General features: G+C 41.8%; 1 protein-coding gene across 1 annotated transcript in view; it reads left to right on the forward strand.

Annotated features, from left to right (window-relative positions):
• The first annotated feature begins 18,369 nt into the window (after positions 1-18,369).
• LOC101636003 overlaps positions 18,370-23,654 on the forward strand; it is a 79,823-nt gene continuing 74,538 nt past the window's right edge. The window contains 1 exon segment of the mRNA XM_012730246.1: positions 18,370-18,503. Within this exon segment, the coding sequence (XP_012585700.1) occupies positions 18,370-18,503 (134 nt within the window).

The following is a 23,654-nucleotide window of genomic DNA, read 5'->3' on the forward strand; positions in this document are numbered from 1 at the left end:
TGATCAGGGGTGATGTGGGTCGCTGGAGTCACAGCCTTCCAAGCTTTGTCTTCCTCACAGGGAGCCCTGCCCACCTAGCTCCTCCCAGCATTCTCCCGTGAATTTCGCCACGGTTAGATCCAGAGCCAGCAGCTCCACCCTCCCGGGGCAGGGGCACTGTCTGGGTTTTCTCACTGCTGCCTCTCCCCACAGACCTTTTGTTGTCTGGAGCCGAATCTCCTCAGTGCCTTTTCTGTTGTGTGAATGAAGTCAGTGTTTCCCTCTTCGGAAGTGTTTTGGTTTTGCCCCAAATCATGGGATCCTCTGAATCCAGTACAGTTTTGGGCTACGCTAGTTTATCCTCCCGGTGCAAAGCAAGGAACCTTCTTTGAGGCCACAATGCCAGAAACCCTTCACGGGTTTCTTTTTGAATGATGGAGTCTCTGGTTCTGTTGGGTTGTATACCCTCAAGTAGAATTGCTGGATCATATAGTAATTGTATGTTTTTAAGTACATGCACATCTTTTAGTTTACATTAAACGAGAGCCCAGCTAATAATGCATGAGATAGATGGTTAGAGCTTTCAGCTAAACGGCAGGAACTATATCTTCCAATGATTCAGCCCAGTCTACCCAGTCCAATCTACTGTTGCTCTGAGAAATGCAACTCTCGGCTTGGGGTTCCTCAAGACATTTTATCATGTCTTTAGCAGAGCTATTCTAACCCTACATGTCTGCTGTTTTTCTTCTCTGGCCCTTGGATAACCTGGCATTTGTGGCATAGAGAAGATCTCTGGTCTCAACCATTGATGCCTAGCTCACCTAATCAGAATGAAGAATGTGGCCCTTTCTGAAGCGGAGCAAACTTCTGACCTCCCTTCCCCTCCAGCTGCCAATGAACATTTATAGTTCAATAGGTTGCTTTGCGGTGGTCAAGATTCTTGGTGTTCACCAACCTGGCTCTTCTCTATATTTGGCACAGAACTAAACAGAATTTCTCATCCATGCTGGCATCTAAGTGGGATCACGTGATTGAGTCTTGGTCCAAGGAATTTGGACAGAATTGATGTATGCCACTTTCAGGTCTGACCTACAAACCATTTTACATAGTCACCTATGTGCTGGTCTCTTCATCTATTCACTAGTTCGCATGGGAGTCACCTTGAAGTACCAAATGGAAGCACCTGGATCCCTGAGTCATGGCTTAGAGGACAATGGTCAGTAGAGCTGCTCCAACCAGAATGTCTGCATAGCATTTTGAGGGAGGAAGAAAGAAGCTTTCATTGTATGAAGACACTGGGACTACCTACTCTGATGAATGCTTTCCTTTCAGTCTTACAATTCCCTTAAGTAGACAGAGACTAGATGAAGCTGTTCAGTATGACCTTGCTCTTGGCAATTTTATGAACTGTCTCCCATTATTCCCACTCCTCTGTGTCAGAGAAGACACCTCCCTTTGATTCCACATTCTTAGGCTTGTTTTCTGGACGTTCTTCCCAGGGGAAACAAGCCAACTTTGTCCCAACTTTTTTGTGAATCTTGTTTCCAGGATTTGCTAATCCATTCCTGGCCTACAAAGTACCTCTCAAAACTCTTCGCAGAGGAAGAAGAACTATATATAAATAAATCATTCATTTCCTGGTATTGAATAAAGATGGATTAAGTATTATCCTATGCCATCGATCTGCTATTCTTTATTTTATAATAATTAATTGAGTGTATGACCACTGTTTCTTTTTTATCTCCACCAGCAGAAAAAGCATTAGCAACAACACGACAGTAGACATTCTTAATGATTCATCTCTGCCTTTCATTATTGCCATCCCTGTGTCCCAGGAAAATATTGATAATTTCTATCACCATAGGTTAGTTTTATGTATTCTAAAACTTTATATAAATGAAAAGGATCGTTGTGCCCTCCCTGGTGGCACAACGGGTTAAAGCACAGCACTATGAGGCTGTCGGCAGCCACTGCAGCTCGAGTTCGATCCCTGGCCAGGGAGGTGACCCACATGGCTTGACAAACCTCTCCTGACCAGCCCGCTGCTCTCCTCAGCAGTGTATTTCAGTCCATCTGCCTATTCTGCTCCCCACTCTGTCTCTGGTGAATCCTTTCACCACCCGCACCTCTGTCCTGTACCCTAGTTCTGTATGCACAAATAAACAAATCTTTAAAGAAAATAAATGAAAAGTATCTATGTGCTCCTTTGTGTTTTTCTTCCACCACTAAAAATAATGTCAGTGAGATTCATCCAGTTTAGTTCATGTATTAGCAGTTCATTCCTTTTCTTTGCTGCGTAGCAATGACATTGCGCACTCTGTGTATCTATTTATTGATAGACTTATGCATTGTTTCTGATTTAGTTTTACAAAAAAGAACTGCTCTGACATATAAGAATAAGATGCATGTTTTATTTTCTTTGGGGGACACATATTTTCTTTCTCTTTGATAACTATCTAGGACCAGAAGTGCTGGTTGGATGCTTGTTTTTACTTTATAGGAAAATACCCAACCCTTCTCCCAGCTAATTGACATCTTACACCTTCACCAGCAATGGATAAGTAGTCCAGTTTCTCCATATCTGTTAACAAGCGGTATTGTAAGTCCTCGTATTAATTTTTTTTAATAGAGATTTTATGTTTGAAGGGAGGAACAGGGAGATGCAGAGGAATGGAAAAGAGAATGACAATGGAAAGAGAGAGTGCTTGGGGAGGGAAAAGAAAAAAAGAGGGGAGAGGAGGGAGGGAAAACAGGAAAAGGGGAAAGAGTGCAGTGTCTAAGTAGAGTCATAAATATAGTTAGGTTTCTGTGGTCTGCTCTGATCTCTTATCAACTAGACTGCATTGCCTTTCAAGGGAGAAATATGAAGCAGTATTCTCCCTCTTATTGCGGGGGTGGTGTGAGCTGGACATTGTAAAAAAGTTTATTCTAGGGAGCTGGTAGTTTTTCAAGTATAATTTGCAGTAGAATAACTGCAATTCCGAAGAATTATCTGCATGTCAGAAACTGGCAATGATTTTGAAGTTCCTGTTCGTGTTGGGAAACCTGGCTGTTTTGTACTTGCGGGAGGAGACATTTTTTTCTTCCTTTTGTTAAAGCATAAAAATGAAGCCTTTCCTCATTGTAGGCACGTTCAAAGTAATGATCAGGGAAGATGCAGAAGCCAGTAGCTCTGACAGATAACGTGAGGAGAGGGAGAGAAGGGCAGGGACATGCATCCTTAAACTTTACTTCAACCTAAACAAGCTCAGAACTGATTTTACTCAGCAGGAAAATATAATGAACTTTATTATTAGGTATGACTCAAAGCACTAGTATTTCTAGGGTGAAAGTGGGATCCCTCTGAGAAGGATGAATTTTGAATATAGAAAGCAAAAGAAGGATTCTAAGTAGTGATTCCAAAAATATGGATTTAAAAAAATTTCTTAGAAGTAACCACCGCTCTGAATGTCTGCTCAGAACGTAATTGTTCTCTGTATGGAGGCATCATTTAATGGCACAGTTCTGTCACATGCCCATCTGTTCTCTGATGCAGAATTCTGGGTTGCTGGGAAGATACCAGCCGCTTTACTCCTAGTGTGGAGTGATGGAGACGAGCGTTCCTCCTTCTCTCACATCAGGGTCCTCACTGCTGATTCAAGTGGGAGTGTCTCAGGATAATTGCTCTGCATTAAAAGAGACATTTTTTGAACAACTGGGATTCTTTTTTTTTTATTATTATATTTACCGAGGTAAAGTTGGTTTACATGGTTTGGGTTTAAACCTCTATAAATGTATGTGTTCATGTGGTGCCCACCACCAGTGCCCCTATGATCCTCTGCCATGTTCCCCGGGGGCTCCCATTGCTCCCCCATTTCCTCTCTGCCACCTCCCCCTTCTGGTTGCCTCAGTTTTGCAGTCAGATGTCAAGGAAAGTTTACTATGGATCTGGTTCTGATTGGCCTTTTGTTTCATTTCTCTATTTTCCGCGTATAAGCGAGACCAGTCAGGGTTTGTCTTTCTCCTTCGGACTTATTTTGCTTAACACTACCCTCTCCAGTTCCATCCACGTCGTCACAAATGGCGACAGCTCTTTTTATATATATCTGAGTAGTAGTCCGTTGTGTGCCTATAACATATTTTTCTGATCCACTTCTCTGTCCTTGGGCACTTAGGCTGATCCCAGAACTTTCCTACTGTAAGTGGGGCTGCAATGAACAGCGGGGTTTTTATATTCTTTGGGTAAATACCTAGGAGTAGATTTGCTGGTTCACATGGTAGGTCTATTTTCAGGAACCTCGGGACTGTTTTGCGTCGGGCTGGAACAGTCTACATTATTTTTGTTTTCTTATTTTTGTTTTCTTTCTTTTGATACGAGCCATCCTCAGCCTGAGACGGTATCACACTGTGGCTTTCTTTGCATTTCCGTGATGCTAAGTGTTGGTGAGCATTTTCATGGCCATCTGTATGTCTTCTTTGGAGAAGTATCTATTTAGCTCTTCTGTTTATTTATTTATTTTGGATTGGGTTAATTTTGTTGTTGTTGAATTGCATGAGTTTATATATTTTGGGTATCAGCCTTTTGTCAAATGGGTTATGTGCAAATATTTCCTTCTATTCTGTAGGGTGTCTTTTTGTCTTACTGATAGTTTCTTTTGCTGTGCAGAAGCTTTTTAGTTTGATGCAATCTCATTTGTTAATATTTGTTTTTATTTCTCTTGTCATTAGAGATGAGTCTCCAAAGACATTTCTGAAACCCAGTGTCATGGAACGTTTCACCTTCTTTTTTTCTTTAATGTGTTTTCTAGCGTTGGGTCTAATATCCATATCTAACAGAGATATTTGCCTCACTTATCACTAATCAACTCTCACCTAACACATCCATAATCACTAGCATATCAAAGAGGGTAGATCTCATTGCTCCTTTTTGCCTATTTATTAAAAAAATATATTTATATATGCATACAAACCTGGGGTACAGACCAGAGGTGCAGGGGCAATGAGAGGATTCACCAGAGTTAGAGTGGGGAGCAGAACAGGCAGACTGGCAAAGTACACTGCCGAGAGGAGCAGCGGATGAGACAGGAGAGGTCTGCTGCGCCATGTGGGTCACCTCCCTGCTCCGGGATCGAACTGGTGGGAATCATTTGTGGCTAGCTTCCTAGTGCTGCACTTTACCCTGTTGTGCCACCAAGGAGGGCTCTCGCCTATGTACTTATTATTGCTCATTTGTGCCCTCTTTTCCTAAAAAGCTTTCCTTACCTGACTGAATTAAGATACCTGATGCGTGATATACATGCAGCACAGTAAATATGAACTTTAATTCATTCTTTCTTTTGATTAATATTTATTGAAGCCCTGTTGTGTACCAGGTGGTGGGCCTGTACATAAAACATGTACATGAGAGAGACAATAGAGAATGAAAGAGACAAAAATCTGCCTTCTTATTGCCCAGTAGAGGTGATAAAAGTAATATATATGTCATTCAGAGAATATTAGAAGGTGGTATATGTGAAGAAGGGAAAAAAAACAGGATAAAGGGAACAGGGAGTGCCAGAGACAGGAAGGGGTGCCATTGGAATAATTAATGAGCTATTACTTTCATTCATGTCTATGGAAGCCAGATTTCATTCAGACCCCAAATGGTATTTTTCTTACCCTCCCCTACTCCAATACTACCATGAAAATCTAGAGCCATGTCTAAATGATTCTAGATGATCCATTCCCCACTCTGGAGAAGGAGGTCAAATTGGGATAATATCATTATTATGTTCTGTGAAACCAATGACGTCACTGTCACGCACCTCAGTACCTCATGAACATCGCCAGGCCTAAGCCAGGAAATAAGGGCAGAGAGGCCCTGGCACAACATTGTATCATGGTGTGAATCCAGCCTCACCCTAGGGGTTTGTATGGTGTACAAATTGACTGATAGCCTGAATTACCCCCCCCCCTTTTAGATAAGTAACATTTTTCTTCATGCCTAGAAGTATCTATTATAACATAAATGTATTCCTGACATAGTATTTCCTTTTGTATGTACAATGACTTGTGAACAAGCCCATTATTTTAGAACTTAGTTTCCAGACTCTCACTGTAACAAAATACTTATACATGCAACTTTGGATGCATTTCTGGTTTTACCCTTAAGATAACTTGCAGATGGTAGAATTGTGGCTTTAGAAGATATGCAGACTTTAAGCTATTTTGACACCAATTACCAATTAATTGCTCACTACATTGCTGGGATGTAGCTGCACCTCGTTAGTCATCTACTAGAAACTTTGCTTCCTATCTTTGTACCAATGCTTGTGTCTTCATTCTTTTAACTATTTTTTAAATAATATAATAGTTTTTTTTACATCATTTTGTGCCTTTTTCCATCTCAGTTGTCATCCCCATGGGCATCCCATCACCAATTCACCCGGTTGCCATCTCCACAGTCCCCTGTACTCCAACCCTCCCTTTTTGATCCCATTCCTCACTTCAACCCCGTAAAATGTTTCTGGTACATAGTTGTTCATTATTATTATTATTTTCTCCCCTGGTCCTTTATAATCCTGCTATGAGTGAAACCACCTGGTATTTTTCCTTTTCTTTCTGACTTATCTCACTAAGCACGATCCCTTCCAGCTCCAGCCATGTTGCTGCAAGAGGCATGTGTTTATCTTTTTTGGTTGCTGAGTAATATTCCATTGTGCATATGTACCACATCTTTTTTCATCCACTTATCTACTTTTGGGCATTTGGGTTGATTCCATGTCTTTCCTATTGTAAATAAAATAGAAATAAACTTGGGGGTGCATGTTTTTGTGTCTTTTGGGTAGTTAACTTTATTTTGCTTAAGATTTATTTTTATTTATGCACACAGAACTGGGGTACAGGGAGTGAGGGGATTCACCAGAGACAGACTGGGGAGCAGAACAGGCAGATCTACTGAGATACACTGCTGAAGGAACAGCAGGGAGACAGGAGAGGTCTGCTGTGTGATGTAGCTGGGGATCAAACTCATGCTGCAGTGGCTGTGGATAGCTTGATAGCTCTGATTTTAACTCCTGCATCAACAGGGAGGCCTTCTTTTTACTTTATTAATTTGATAGGCAACACCTTTTATCTCATTACTATTTTTAGTTGCTCTGCCCTCGATTGTAGGGTTTACTGGTATTTATGGTTCCTTTTGGAAAAATGATTATTTTTTTTTCATTGGAATGTTTATCTCTTTCCTATGGACAGGTAAGAGGTCTTTAGATAGCAAGGGTCTCAGCTGTTTCCCCCTGTCATATTTGTTGCAAATAGTTTCTAAAACTGTGCTTTAGTTTCTTTTTTTAACCAAGTCTTAACAAAAGACATTGATATTTGGACACTTAAAATCTTATTTAAATAGCCTCTGGTCTTTTTTTTTTTCTATGCTTTTTTTGAGCTATATCTCCTGTCCTCCCAAATAATGGAAACATTCAACTATGTTCTCTTAATTTTCTGCATTTTAAACATTTCACCATATAGTAGTGTCTGGATATTTTTTGTGTGTAAGTCGGCACTGATGCAGGGGTCTTCCTCTCATTCCCCCCACCCCCACCCCAAGTGCTTGCCTGATAGTTCCAAGCCTAACTGGGAGTGATCCATCCTTTCCCCACAAACGTAAAACACCACCTGTATCACATAATAATTACTTACAGGCCTTGTATGAGGCTAAGCAATATGGGTTTACTCTCTCACACAATGGCCTCTGGTTTAATAGAGATTTTATTACTACCTTAGTCAGCCTATTTCTCTCTCCTGTTGGAGTCCTGAGTTCTTTGCAATAAGAACCCTCTTTCCCAGGCCCTCTCTGGTGGCGCAGCAGGTTAAAGCACAGCACTAAGAAACTAAAGCCACTTCAGCATGAGTTCGATCCCCGGCCCTGGAGGTGACCCACATGGCGTGGCAGACCTCTCCTGACCTGCCTGCTGCTCCCCTCAGCAGTGTACTTCCTCAGTCGGCCTGTTCTGCTCCCCACTCTGTCTCTGGTGAATCGTCTCACCACCCCTGCACCTCTGGCCTGTACCCCAGTTCTATATGCATAAATAAATCAATCTTAAAAAAAAAGAACCCTCTTCCCCCCATTCCACAAGATGAGTTTCCCTTTGGTTTTTCAGAAGCTGCCAGTGGGGTCCAGCTGTTGTATTATGATGTCAAAGATTTTTGATTACATTGTTTTTCTTCTGTTTTAATATTATATATTTAAAAGACAATATCTTTTGCATCACAAATTTGCAATAGAAGTTGCATAATGCACCTTTCCCCTTCTATCTGTGTGCACCGTGTGCTTTCTGTGATGAAAATTAACTTTTCTGTTATAAAAATAGTAGAATATTGACAATCCCCTATGACTCAACCTCAGAGTAACAGTGGCAAAAGGGAAATTTCCTTTTTATTAAAGAATGATATTGAATATTCAAATAACTGGAAAAATCAACCGTGATAAAAGGTCAGATGCCTGTCACCGAGAAATCTCAGAAGCAGCCGCGCGCTGAGATGAGATGAAGCTGGTGGGTGAGGTTTATGCTCAAGCAATTTTGCCCCTAAAAATAACAGTAAATGTTGCACGCTGCTTTTCGAAAACATAATCTTCCTTTCCCCTATGAATTTTGGGGTCCCCTTCACACCAGCTGAGTTGGCTCACTGAGCAGTTCTGGTAAGTTCTCTCCTTCCCTCCATCTGCTCCCTGCTGGCCTCATTATTAAAAATGTGCTACTGTCAGATAGAAATGATGTTTCTCACTAAGTACACCAATAGCATTTTCCTCTCACTCTGTTTTTCTTCCAGAGCTAACAATAAGCCATTTTGCCTTAGTGAAAAAAGATCCCAAGCCTCTCTGACTATTCCCAGGCTTGCAACTTGGCCTGACTGGCAGTTCGAGTGATTGATCCATAACCTTTGAGCACTCAGGCAATAACAAGTTGCCCATAAGCTCTGCTGTGCCAGCAGAGCAAATAAAAAACCTGGGGATCTAATTCTGGGTCAGCAAAGCTCTCCTTCATGACGTTAGATGAAATAAGAATTTTAACTTTAAGAGGGAATTCTTTAGAGAAGAATGAAATTTATTCATCTTTCTCTTTCTAATCGCCATAAAATGTGATAATGATTACTTTTTTTTCTTTGTCCAATCTCAATTTTTTTTTCTACTTCAACCCTTCAAGATTTCTTTCTACAGCCTTCCCATTAATCTGGAAATAGGGATAGAGAAATTCAAGTTCCTGGTGTTCAAAGAAAAATGAAAGTCAGAAATAGCCCTTGTACACCAAAGTTGCAAGATTTCCATTTCCATAATTCTGCACATTGTCCGTGATTTTTATTTTCACTAATGAGGCAATAACTCAGGAGCTCGTCCTCTTCTGTCAGGAGACAAATATTATGAAACAGAACTGTCATTTGTGTCTGTGTTCTGCCATATACAGAGGCGTGTGTGTATGTGCTTGTAAGAAAAAAGGGCCTTTTCTCAGCCAAGATGGAATGAGCTGTAATAGACTGATGACTAAATGGGTTATCACGAAATCTCAATATTGGAAGGAAACATTGAAGGTCACAGGATTCAGTCGCCTGTCTACAAATATGCTCATTTAAACATAAGGGCCAAGCTAACAAGTTTGAGAAGCTAGTAAACACTATCATCACCCAATTGTATGACTTCTTTCTTCCCGAAATATGTCCTATGACAGATATATTTTTCAAATGGATCATCTTTAGAATCTTGTGACATTGAGAAAAATCATAGATGTCCTCAGCTAGGCTATAATACTCTCAGGAAAATGATGTTTTTCCGGTAGAATAACTGGTTTATGCTTTGGCTTTTACTTTCCTGGTTGTGAAGAGAGAACATCACACCTCATCTTGTGGTTGGGCGTTCAATTGAAGGCGCTCCACGCACCAGCAGCCCTCCCTGCCTGCCCTTATTGGCCCCCTCCTCACACAGACTCTAGGTTTAGCCATGTGACTCACTTTGTGACCTTAGCAATGGGACATTAGCACATGTGACACTAGCAGATCTCACTTGTGAATCTCTGCTCCTGGACCTGTGTTCTTTGGGTGTTTTTGACGACTGTTTAATATCCTTTCTGTAATTGGTCTGTTCATGTTTTCTGTTTCTTCAGGTGGTTGTGTATTTCTCAGAATTTGTCCATCTCATCTAGTTTATTCAACTGGCTAGCCTATACGTATTCATAGTAATCTCTTAGGAGCCTCTGACTTCCTGAGTTGTCTGTTGTGGTTTCTCCTTCATTTCTGATTCTATTGAGCTGTGTCTCTTCTTTTCTTTGTGAGCCTAGATGCAGGTTTTTCAAAAGACCACATTTTGGTTTCATTGAGCTTTTGAATTGTGTTTTTTACTTCACTTCCTTTATTTCTTGGCTAATTTTTATTATTTCCATTCTGCTACTGAGTTTTGGTTGGTTTTGTTTGCTCTTCCTTTTCCAGTTTCTTAAGGTGAGATTATTTGTGCTCTTTCTTGATATAGGCCTGTGTTGCTATCTACTTCTTTCTTTGTACTGGTTTGGCTGTGTCCATAAGTTCTGGAAAGTCATGTCCTTATTGTCATTTTTCTCAGGGTATTTTTAAAATTTCTTCTTTGTTTTGCTCACTAACCCTATAGTCACGCAGTAGTGTGTTGTTCAGTCTCCACAAAGCAGAGGTTTTTTCCTTTTTTCTTTCTTTTTATGGTTGATTTCTAGTTTTACGTCACTGTGGTCATAGAAGATATGCTGTGCTTTTAATTCAATACATTGTGTTTTTAAATGGGAGAATTCAGTCGGTTTACATTTAGGTGGTTATTGATATAGGAGTCTGCTAATGTCATTTTGTACTTATCTCTTGGGTTCTATTTCCTTGTTCATTTCTTGTGGAAATTCTCTCTTTGATTTAGATCTGAGTCCACCTTTCAATACTTCTTGGAACGTGGGGGAATTTAATATTTGCAAACTCCCTCAGCTTCTGTTTATCCGAGAAGGTCTTTATTTCCCCCTCATCTCTGACGTAGTGTCTTGCAAGATACAACATTCTTGACAGGGAGTTGTTATCTTTACGGATTTTGATCACATCCTTCCATTCTTTTCCCATAGTGTTTCTTCAGAGAACTCGGCTGTAAGGCTGACGGGAGTCCTTTATAGCTTGTCTGCTTCTTTCCCCTAGTCAGCTTCCATATTCTTTCTTTCTTTGGAATTCTGGAAGTGTCTTTACTAGTGTCTTGGTGTACCTCTCTCTTTGTTTAGGTAACTTGGTGTTTTCATGATTTGTATATTCCAAAACTTCTTCAGGTTTGGGAAGTTTTCCTCTTTTTTTTTTTTTTAGTTCTCAGTGTCTCTTCTGTGTCATTTCTTTATCATGGCCATTTTGAATTCTGTATCTGATAGGAAGAAAAGATCTTCCAAGTCTTTGCGGTTGGGTCCTAACATTTGTTCTTTCTCTGTAGTATAGTATGGTGAAGTTCAGTATTCCCCTGAGGACTCAGGTTGCTGGGGTTGTTCTTTTCCTGCGTGTTAAATATTACGCATGCAGTGCTTCTACGTTTCCAGTAGATGGTGCTGTATGTCAGTGAGAACTAATCTATAGCTGGGTCTTGGGTGAGTGGGGGGCAATTCCACAGGGCTCCCTTGCTGTTGAAAGAAGTAAGTGAGTATGGGCTCTGCTCAGGCCTGTGTCTCCACAGCTAGCCCTCCTCTTTGGGTGCCAGACCCGTGTGTCTGGAGCCTGCGGACAGGGCCTTTGGCAGTTCTGGGACATTCCAAAGTGGCTTCCCTGTAACTATTTTTCCCCCAAAACCCTCTGCTTTGGGTGGGGGGAGGTCATGCCTTCTGAGCTTTGACTTCCTCACCAGGGGCCCTGTCCACATGGGAAACCCCAGAACTCTTGCCCATATCTCTCTCTGTTAGATCCGCAGCAATCACGTTTGCCCTCCCCAGAACCTGGTATGAACCTCAGTTCCTGCCTCGCCTGGCTCCCCCACCCCACCCCTACCTCAAACCCTTTTGTTTTGTTCAGAGGTAACTTCCTCTGCATCTCCTCTCTCCCAAGGTCAGCATTGGATCCTGGGATCATGAAGTGCTTTGGTTTCGCTCCACATGGTGGGATCCTCTGAACCTAGTGCCTATCTGGACTTTTTCTTAATTTATTTTCCCCAGAGTCAAGCAGGGTACCTTCCTCTGTTCTTGTCTTCCCGGAGTGTCCTAGGGTATTTTATTTTATATCCATGAATAACCGAAACACTCCTGGTGTATAGTGGAGTCATCAATTTCCGGGGTTACATTTTCCAGTTAATGTGTCAGGAAAACAATCATGTGAAGTGAGAATTATCATTGAAAATCCCTTAGTCAATTACCGTTTATAATCAAAGCAAACATTTCCCCTTCATTATTAGAAGAGATTGCAAATTTTCTTTTAAGTACCGGATAATGAACTTGTTTGGGGCCATGTTATATGAACACATGTTCTGTATTTTTAAATATTCATTATATAACTCATTGGATCACCAAAATCATTGTTCTCTTGCAAAAGCCCCTAGTGCCTCGTCCTCCTCCTCCTCCTCAGGCTTGCTGAGCCAAATTTGAACCCTAGTTATAGCCAATTATCCTTTTACTCCATATCAGTGATGGAAACGTTCAAACTGGCTAAATATTCTCAAGTTAAATTTTGTTACTACAAATCTTTCATAGGCCTTCAGCACTGCTGGCTAATCCTGTTATAATTTTCTTGCAAATTCTCTTTTCAAGTCTGAGCCAACCATTGCACACTTTCTTCTCTTTGTATATCTCCAACATCCCATCCAACATTGATTTTAAGTTCAATGAATGTATACATGTATACATGCATGTATCTGCCACCATGATCAAGGTATAGAATCAAGATCGAAAACTCCAGAAAGTTCTCCCAAGCCTTTTGTAGACATATGTTTTCATTTCTCTTGAGGAAATACTTGGCATGAAACTGCTGGGTCAAAGGGTAGGTATATTCACCTAGAATATACCACCAAATCTGCGAACTAATGATTTTCTTTGACATCACAATAGAATGCTACCAAGAGAGTTTCACCAGTACCCCGGATGTCAGCTTTTGTGATTTTCCCTGGTACTTGGACATTGTTTTATTGTTTGCCATACCAAGCCTATGAAAACTCAGTGAACTTTGCCATCAAGTGTGCTATATCACACACACTCCAACAAGGTCTGAATCTCTAAGTTCGCTCTTTCCCTGGCTTTTCTTCCCAAACTCTAAAGGTAATAGCGGTTTCTGTTATCTGCCATTCTTGTTGAGTTAGCTTCACTCCTCTTAGTAGTTAATCCTCTGTCACAATTCAATAATTATTTATATTACATTTTCCTTGTTCAAATTATTGATGGAGTTTCTGATGAATAGATCCTGATTAACACACACCACATCAACAGATCTTTTCTTCTCTGCATCAACAACGTCCTGAAATACTTACCCTTGCTCTTTCTATTGTTAGCTTCCTCTCTGGTTTCCCGACTTTTCCACTTGTGCTCTTCCCAGATTTCTAGAGTTCATTCTCCATATAATAGCCATAGTGAGCTTTTAAAGTAAATCCAATTCTTTTACTACACTGCTTAAAACTCTCTAATAGGGACTTATGGTTTTAGCTTAGTAGAGAGCTGGGACAAATCTCCCCTAACCATACAACATGGAAGATCTGTTCAAACTGAGAATTGATGATTATTCTCGAATAAATCAGAGAAGTGAGGCAATTAGACAACCCCCAAATCTGAGAGAAGCTAGTTTCCTCAGGAACTGGGCACTTGCTTGTTTGCAACAGAGGCACTGGTTAAGGGGATTCACCAAACTGTTTTTAATGAATTGCTCAAGGCCCTATGTAAAGACTTCATCCTCTTGGAGGGTTTTTCCCTCTGAGCCCCACTGGGCATTCATTGGAAAGATCCGAGAAAATCCTGATAAAGTTTCCATCATGCATCTGGCTGGTGTAGAAACTCTGTTCAAACCCATCATTCCTACTTCCCCTAGGGAACGCTAGCCTAGATGTAGGAAGGTAAGAGCAACAGAAAACTGTTCTCTTAGGGCACTGGTGAAAAAAAAAAAAAAAACTGTGTCCAAGAAATATAGCAGGAAAAGCTCTACCTCAAGGAAATGTTAAAAAATGTGTGGTAGGCTAAAACTAGCATGGGGGGCGGGGATCACAACTCTGAGATTCAGAGACACAGGACCTGCTCAGACTAGGGCTCATCATGTAACAGGGTGGTCCCCAGGAAAAGGGGAAGTTCCAGGTTCCCTTTTTCCTGGGGAACGCCCTGGCACAATGAGACCATTGCAAAATGCTCTTGTCTCCTGCCCTCACTCCAAGGGGCACCGTGATGCGCTCCCCACCCATAGTCCTTTGCCACAACCCATCGTGCTCCACTGCCCCCTTCACCCCTCCCTCTCTGAATTGTGTCACAATTTTAAGGCGTGTAATTGAAACGGCCACGTTGTCTCCGCTTTGCCTCCTACCGATTTAACATTGCAATAAAAAGCTTACAGGAGCATGACATATTCTTTTCAATAAGTGGTGTGCTTACATGGTTCTAAATTCAGAAGTCTACCCTGCAAGGTTTTCCTCCTGTCCTTGTCCCCTAAGTACCCAGCTCCCCACCCCACGCTTTCTGGGAAGAATTTCCGAATGTATTCCAAGTTATAGGGGCAGGCAACAGATGGTACAGTGCAATTAAGCAATGTGAGGAGTGTTGTTTAATAAAGGGACTATTTGCAAACGTGAAGCAGCTACTGGGAAACCCAGAGGCACTCGAACTAGTCACAGGGGCCTCTTGGGAACGAGCAGGCGCGGGATCTCAGCCAAGAGGCACAGGGCTGTGTGGGGAGGGCCGGCCTAGGGGAGCTGTGACCTCCAACAAGGCAGCAGGAGGTGGTCCCGCAGGGAGGGACACAACCAGAGTTCTCTGCTCTCCTGCGGGTGCCCTACGCTGGCAGAAACCAGAGTGCAAGGGAGGGAGCTTGATGCCTCATCTGCTTTGGTACTGACATCCTATATTGTCTCCTCTTCCACATCCGGGACAGCTGTGCCCAGGTGCTCCCAGCTCACGCTGCCCTCCTCCTCAGGGCACTCTTATCCATGAGGAAGGAGGTGTCCTACGGACCCCTCCAGAGAAGTCGGGAGCCTCGGTTGGTTCTTCCATCTCACATGGTACCCTAGTCCTGCATTCCCCTTTCCTCCCCTGTGACCACTGAGAAGAGGTGACCTCTGTTCTGATCTCTGGGCAGACCAACCTGCCCAAGCTCCTCAGAGCCTTCCCAGCAAGCATAAAGACAGGTGTCGGGTTTCAGGTGTCCTTGCCAGGGGTTGAGCACCAAGTCAGGGGAGAGTGGTGACAATCAATTCTTCTCCACTTACCTCATGACTCTCCCCCTAATCCACTGGCATTGACCCCAGTTGTCATAGCCAACAGAGCCCCAGTCAAAGTGTAAATCCGAGTCTTTTATTCAGAGCGGGGTTTGTCTGGGGTCGTCCAGGTTTTTAGCATTGGTTGTCTCTTATCTTGGGAATCCCCACAAACCTGGACGACTCATTGACCGGATCTACAATCCCTGGGCAGCAAGAATGAGGGACAAGGAGAAGAAAGGCAAGGAAGCAGAGACAGCAGACCCAAGGCGAAACATGAAGCTGGCCAGACAGAGAAAAAGGAGCTGATTGTTTGGTGATGAGACATACCTCCACACAGGCTGCGCCGGATCTGCTCCTTGGGTACCGTCTGTGGAAGGAGGAAGGAAGAGTGTATCTGCTGATTTCTTCCTGGCCCACCGCCTTCTGCGGTCAGTCACTATGTGATGCTGCCCCCCTGCATTTCTGTACAGTTGCCCGGGAAGCTGCACTGCAAACTTCCTACCTAGTCCTTCTGAGTCGGGGGTGCGGGTGAGGGAGGGGTGAAACTACAGCATCAGTGGTTCTGCTTTCATCAGGCCCCAGGACACTGGAGGCCAGAACCTGGCCTGCAGTCAAGGCTGAAGAAATTGGGGGCTGTAGTGGGTGACATCCGGGGAGGTGGTTTTGGCAGAGCAAATCTGGGCAGGTGTGTAGATACAGTGTGATATGGTAAATACATGTTTATCGGTGGATTGGTCAATGGGTGTCCAAATTTTGTCCAAGTTTTTGAAGTGGTGTGAAGGCAGCATAACAAAGTGTGGATCCCTGCGCTTGAGTCAGATTTGGATTTCAATCCAGCTCTGCTAATTACAAAGAGTATCCTTTGAGCAAGTTACTTAACCTCCTGTGTAAAATGGGGTCCTGGGCTCTCCCTGGTGGCACAATGGATTAAAGCACCACACTATGAAGCTCTCAGAAGCCACTGCAGCACGAGTTTAAGGCCCAGCCAGGGAGCGGACCCACATGGTACGGCAGACCTCTCCTGACCTGCCTGCTGCTCCCCTCAGCAGTGTTTTTCAGTCGATCTGCCTGTTCTGCTCCCCACTCTGTCTCTGGTGAATCCTCTCACCCACCACACCTCTGGCCTGTACCCCAGTTCTGTAAGCATAAATGAATTGATCCTTTTTTAAAAATGGGGTCCCAATAGCACCTTCCTCATGCATTTGCTATGAAGAGTCATTGAGATAAGGTCTACAAGATGATTACAAGAGTGCTTGATGCTCAGAAAGCATTTTTGTAAGTGTTGGCAATTATTGCTATTAATTAGTGGTGGGGATTTCCCAACGTTACACTACATAAGCACGTACCCTGGCAAAATTGCAGTAAGACTTTATTCCATTCATTAAGACCAAAAATAATAACTGCCGTCACCTTCTGAATATTAGCTATGTATCATTCAACATTTAACTCCACGTAACACTGTCAGGACATCTTTCTTCATTTTCCAAAGAGGGACCCAAGATTTGGAGATTTTATGTAACTTGCCCACATCTCCAAAGACTAAGTAGCAGAAAGGATTTTTAAAAATTTCCTTACATTTTATAGCAGTTGGGTTCCTGTAAAAAACAGATGGCACATTGAAACTGGATCATGGAGGAATGTTTAAAAAGTTGTGACCAGGATAATCAATGCCTTGCCCACCTGTATGTTTTGGTGAGATCAGGGTTTATGGAAACCAAGAGGAGGATGCAGAAGCTTGGGGTTCATGACAATTGGTAGCTGTAATCACTCTTAGTCCCTAAGAACAAGGTGGCTGGAGAAAGAGACCACAACCACAGGCCGGTATGCCCTGTGCACCTAATTCCTAGGCCCACCGCTGAAGCAGATAACTTCGGTTGGCATTTATGGGGATATAAATAACTCCAAACTTTCTTTCCAGCCTGAGAAATCCATCCATATACCTCTCTCCTGTCCTCCTGATCATCAATTTTCACCCTTATTTTTTCTAAGTCTCCAAACAACCAGCCAACTTATTAGTCAATCACCTTGAATTAGTGTAGATCTTTATCTTAGGTCATCCCTCCTGCTAAAGGAAGTCAACAATCAGATTTATAACTTGACCTTGGGCCCTCCAGATGGATCCTCCTTTACCAGTGTCTTTCAAGACCTCCTGTATGGAGGGCTGTATGCTAGTGGCTCCTGACTTCTAGTTGGTGCTAGCATGCTATGCAGATCCATCTGTGAAGCAGGCCTGAGTTTTTATCTCTTCTATTATCTATCTGGTGAGAAGGAACCCCTATGTGCCCGAGTGCAGAGCAAAGGCCATATGGCAAAGCAGTGGGAGCAGGAAACACAGGAGGACGAGTCTCCACTTTGAACAGTGTGTTGGTGCCTTTTGAGGACTTGCTTGGGTTCAGTCTTGTATATTCCATTTCGATTTTACAATGGAAGGCTGCTGTGCAATCCAGTTTTATAATAACGGATAATAATAGTGATTTCCACCCCGTTCATGGTGGAAAGTTGCCTTGGTCAGGCATTCAGTTTCTACCAGGGCTTGGCAGCCAGCCAGACATTGCTTTCCAAATGGAGACTTGTTGATGGAATATTCTCCTGTTGCTGGCTTGTCTGCTCGAGGCTCCATGCAGTTCCACGAACTACCGCCAGATATTTCTGATACTGGTCTGCTGAAACACAAAGCCAAGTAGCACCAGTGTCTGAACGTGCTGTTCACGTTATCTTGCTCCAGGTCCTACTCTTTGGGTTCAAGAACATGACACAATGTAGTCTGCGTGGACTCTGAAATCATTGTGCTGCTTTCGTTGTGATATTTGATGAGGCAAGCAGTCTATCTCATTTAAAGGCAATTTTCCAACATACTGCAGACCACCAGACCCCTAGAAACTAAACTGATACAACAGGCCCCTAATCTTGTTGTTGTTTATCTCCCACCCTCTAGCATGCCTTTAGCTTACTTGCATACTCCCATGTTCATTGGGTCCAGTTCCTATAGTGTCTTAATTACACTGTGTCAGCACACTACTCTGTAGGACATCGAGATGATCAAGGACTCTCCAGACCCTATTATGGCAGAGAACAAGAGAGCTGACAGAGCCCTGAGTGCTCTTAGGTGTACTGCTATCCCTGCATGTAAGAGCAAGCAGCTTCTGATTATCTTTGCTGATGGGGACAGGTAAAACCATCTTGTTAGATCCAGAGCTAAAATCAGGTGCCAGAAGTTCTACTTATTTGGGTCTATAAATGTAACCTCTCCAGAACCACAGTTGTCATTGATATCTTCATTGGATTGAGAATGTTGAAAGTCTGCCTCCAGTGAGGGGGTCAGGGGAGTTTTGGGGTTCAAAATTCTCAGTTTTGTCTTCTTTGTCCAAATGTCCCCAGTTTCTCAGGGTCCCACTTAGTAGTAAGCTTGGCCCTCAACTGTATGTGCTCTGTGATTTCAGGAGATAACCAACAACTTAAGCTGCCTCCAAGACTTTCTAATTTTACATCTGGGTCCTGAGTGGAAAACCATACTTTCAATTCTTATTGGCTTCCACCTACTCTAAGGCAGTCAAAAATACCAGCTGACTCCATAATCTTTGTACTCACTGCCATGGTGTGTTGGCCAAACAATCGTTTTCACAAAACCTTGCTCTCCACCTACATTGTGTGATAATCTGAATTATTGTGATGATGCCAGTGAACCCACAGAGATTAGCAGTGTATGGATGGTAGTCACCACGAAGAGTTTCAAGAATGGTGGGAGATACATTTACTAATTTTTAAAGGCATATGTACTTCGTATGCTTGATATATTAAATACATTTAAAGAAGAAAATGATGACATTAAGAACCTACATGACAACACAGCCACTTATTCATTCCATGACGACTCATCATGTATTTAAGAACGGCTTATCAAATTGACCGTGGCCAACAAGCAAACAGATAATCAAAACGAGCACATTTATGAATCTCATGTTGCAGTGGGTAGTCAGACATGGCTATAGAGGAAGGCAGAGGCTCGATTATACAGTAAGGATTTTGTACTTTTTTTGTGGACTGATTTCAAATGATTGGTGGATTGAAGCAAGGGAGTAATATGATCTGATATATGTTGAAGACTGTTAAGAGATCATTTTGGCTGCTGTCTGGATAACAGATTATGATAGAGCAAGTGGAAATGGGATTGATATGGAGCTTAGAAAAGAAATAACTGTTTTGAATTAACCCATTAAAAAAGGAGGCAATAAGAGGGTACACATGGTATATGTTTTGGATATTTAGAAAACAGAATTTGCTAACGGATTTCACCTAAAAGCAAAGGGAAAAGGATTGAGGACAACTTCTCTCCTTTTGTCTGGTCAGTTGGAGAGTCCAGTAATTGATACCAGGAAAGCTGTGGGAAGAGAACGTTGGGGGTCTTGGGTGGACATCAAGAGTCCTGCTTTCGATAAGTTGAGTTTGCTCTCCACATGGAGATCTCTAGTAAGTAGTTAGCCCTAAGAACCTGGCATTCAGGAGAATGAGTAGGATTAGGGATACAAATGTGGGAGTTAATAGTTTTCAAGTTCCATTTAACGCGATGGACCGTGTGAGTTAGGCAGGAAATACTGTGACATAGAGAAGATCCAAAGGCTTAGAGACTGGGAAGAGGAAGTGGAACAGAGAGGAGAATAAAAGGGACAGGAGTAGGTGGCCAGGGGAGTTTGATAGTCTAGAATCAGGTGCAAGAGACAACAGGCAGAAATCCAAGAGAGATTACGGCTACTTAAGAGAAAGGAAGTAGAGACCAAGTGTATACAACTCAGTAAAATCTTCTGTGAATGGGAAGGAAGAATGAATCCAGACATCATTTAATTTCCTCTTTGTAAAGGAAGTGCTTAAAGATGATACCTTTTATAACATTTAGCTTTTGTTACAAACCATCCCAAAACTCAGTGGTTTAAAAGATTTTTTTTTTTTTAAGAAAAATACTTATAACATCTTATTATCTGGCTGGCTGTTCTGGTCTCGGCAGGCTTGACAGAGATTGGCTTTTCCCTCATTCACATATCTGGCTATTGGCTTTTTGGTAGGTGAGGTTGGGGATGACTTGGCCGTGGGTCCCATCTTGCAGGCCAGTCTGCGCTCATTCACATGGTCATAATTATACTGCTCCCAAGAGCAACTTGCAAGTACTTTGCAAGTCTTTGCTGATGTCACACTTGCTATTGGTACATTAACCAAAACCAGTGTCATGGACAAGCCACCAGTCAGAGTCAGCGTGGGAGGGAAATGCTCATGGGTGTAGAGAGGAAAGAAGTTCTTGCAACCCTTTTTGTAAATAATCTCCACAATTGTTAATGCATTGCTACTTATGTGAATTCGTCCTCTGAGCTGCTCATATTAAAAACCTCAAAGTTATTTTCTAGTTCTCTCCTAGTATAAAGCAGAAATTATTTAATTAGCTAAGTAAAAATGTAGTTGGTGGGAAATAATTTTCTTTCAGTACTTTAATAATCTAAATATTAATATAAACTTTGATCAGAGACCCGTTACTGCTTTAATTAATTATATTCAGAAACTGGAGAAAAAATAACATAATGGGCAAGCTAAATTATGAAATTTATTTAAATCCTTTATAACAAAACTTGACTTAATAGCACAGTAATGCATTTTATTTGTTTTCTTATAAATATGCAAAGAGGTAATCACCAATAAGTGGTAATATAAATACTTGGAAAAGCTACTAAGTGCTAATCCTGTCTTCGGTGATTATGTATATACTTTTTTTTTTAAAGATTTATTTATTTATGCTTACAGAACTGGAGTACAGGCCAGAGATGTGGTGGGGGAGAGGATTTACCAGAGACAGAGTAGGTAGCAGAACAGGGGAGCAGAGGGTGGGTCAGGAGAGGTCTGCCACGCCATGTGGGTCACCTCCCTGGCCGGGATTGAACTCGTGCTGCAGTGGCTTTGGAGAGCTTCATAATGCGGTGCTTTAACCCATTGTGCCACCAGGGAGGGCCATGTATATACTTCTTAACTGAAAGTTGGCAGCAAGTGAAATTAAATGCTTTTCCAAATGACCGCAACATCAATCCACCTTGTTTTAATTAGTAGACTGTTTCGGTCAGTTCTAAATCCCAACGGGGTCACTTACATTGATGTGGGTGACTCACAACTCCATGTGGCCCTACAGCTAACACAACCATTATTTGGTGCAATTGTACAAAGGCTTTTTAGCTAACATGAATAGGGACTTTTTCTTACCAAAAGAGGTGGCGTGGGATGCAAGTATGGATTGCAGAGAAGGAAAATTATTGGACACCCCTCAAATTAGCCTCATAACAATTCTGGATCTCTGTTTATTAATCTGGAAAACTAGAGATTGCTTTTAAAGTATTCTCTCAACTGTGGCTCTCTGAGTCCACGCACACATGGATTCTCTGCCGTTGCAGTAGAATCTACACTCTGTTTACGTGGAAATGCAGGTAGGAGCCTTGAACACTCCAGTTCTGGCTAAAACAGAAAGTAAGAGCAATCACCAGAGTCTAGTAACATACTTTCCTGTAGACACAAATCCAGTGTGCAGCAGAATCCAAGGTTTCATGTACAACAGAAGGTTGCATTCATTTGTGAATGGTGTTAGGTCCATAATTCTCATGTTAGAAAATGTCTGCCATACAGAGTTACTAGTTCTACTCCTTTAGTAACTTTCAAGTATATATGATTGTTCACTGTAGTCACCATCTTGTTGTTCAATCATGTTATTGATACCACCTCTGTCCAAGATGGCTGCCGCAGCCATCTTCGAGCCAATATGGTTGTGCAGTGAATTCAACAGTTAAAAGTTCCCACAGCAAGTTTTCCTGAGCCTGTGTGACCAGGGAAAAGTTTTTATCTCTCTGAGATTTATTCCTTTGTTCAATGACCTTTTTATTGCTATGTACCCAGCTGTTCACGAAAAATAGTTTAATGAAACAGTAATAGTTGATGTTCCAGAAAAGTACACATGCAATTTCATATTTGTTATCAATCTAATACCAGAATAAATAAACATGCATTTATAAATTGTGGCCTATTTATGAAGGGGGGAGGAATAAATTATGTTAAGCACCTCAGTGTCCTCATCTGTAAAGTGGGGTAATATACATTTCATCTTAAGCTTTAAATGAGATGATACACAAAAACACTTTGTGCAACACCCGGGCTTCTGCAAGAACTTAGCAAATGGACAATTTTGATATTATGTTTTTGTCATGTCATTTCAAACTACAAGTGTCTCATATTGCTGATTTATACTGCTGGGTTCTACTTAGCAACTTTTGGTCTGTTATTATTTATTGCAGTTATGATATTTACTACAGATAATTCACCAACTTGCTATTTTATCTTTTCATACAGAAGAGTTAAATATATGTATGTTCTAGGCTCCCAAACAAACATATATGGTTTCTTCCTGTGAAATAATCAAAGTTGTAACAATGCAATTGCTTTCAGATAGAATCAACAAATTATGTGATATTTGCATTATTTTCTGCCACAAAATACTAAGCATTCATGTCATTTATATCATGCAAAAATTGGCTTCTACCTAAACCTTTACTCTCAGTTATTTACTAAGGTCTATTTTAGTTTTTCTGGCCATTCTGCAATGTCTATTTTGATTTAGTTCAGCTTGAGGCCACTCTTCTCCTTTGGAAAGCGTCCTGGCTCATGGCACTGGAAGTGAGGGTGCTGCCATTCTGCAAACACCCCTGTGGGACTGGGATGCCTCTGCTCATAAATTTGCAGACACTTCAGCAGAATGTTAGGCCTAATCAAAGTCCATCTTGTCAACCCCCAAAGTCCAGTGAGACCCCTTCTTATAGCATCACGCATCAAAGCTACACATTCAGATACATCTTTCCCTCTAGAAGAGTTATGGGCCCATTTATCTGAGAACTTTATAAGAAATTTAGGCATGCCTTCATTAAATGGGATCAACATGTACTTGAAGACTTTTATAAACTGTGATGTAGAATTCCATTTTAGGGAAAGGTTCTCCCAGTGTGTCATAAAACTGAAGATAGGACTGTATCGCCTAAATATATCATACAGTAATAATGTAGCAATAAAGATAATAACTATAGCTAAACTTATTAGATGTTTGATAAGTGTCTGTTTTAAAATTAACTAATTAATTTTTAAAAGATGTATTTATTTATGCATACAGAACTGGGGTACCTGCCAGAGGTGCAGGGGCAGTGAGAGGCTTCACCACAGAGAGGGAAGCAGAACAGGCAGACTGACAAAGTACACTGCTAAGGGAGCAGTGGGCGAGACAGGAGAGGCCTGCCATGCCATGTGGGTCAGC

This window comes from Condylura cristata, unplaced genomic scaffold (genome assembly GCF_000260355.1).
Source record: "Condylura cristata isolate star-nosed mole 26May11 unplaced genomic scaffold, ConCri1.0 scaffold00027, whole genome shotgun sequence".
Lineage (NCBI taxonomy): Eukaryota > Metazoa > Chordata > Mammalia > Eulipotyphla > Talpidae > Condylura > Condylura cristata.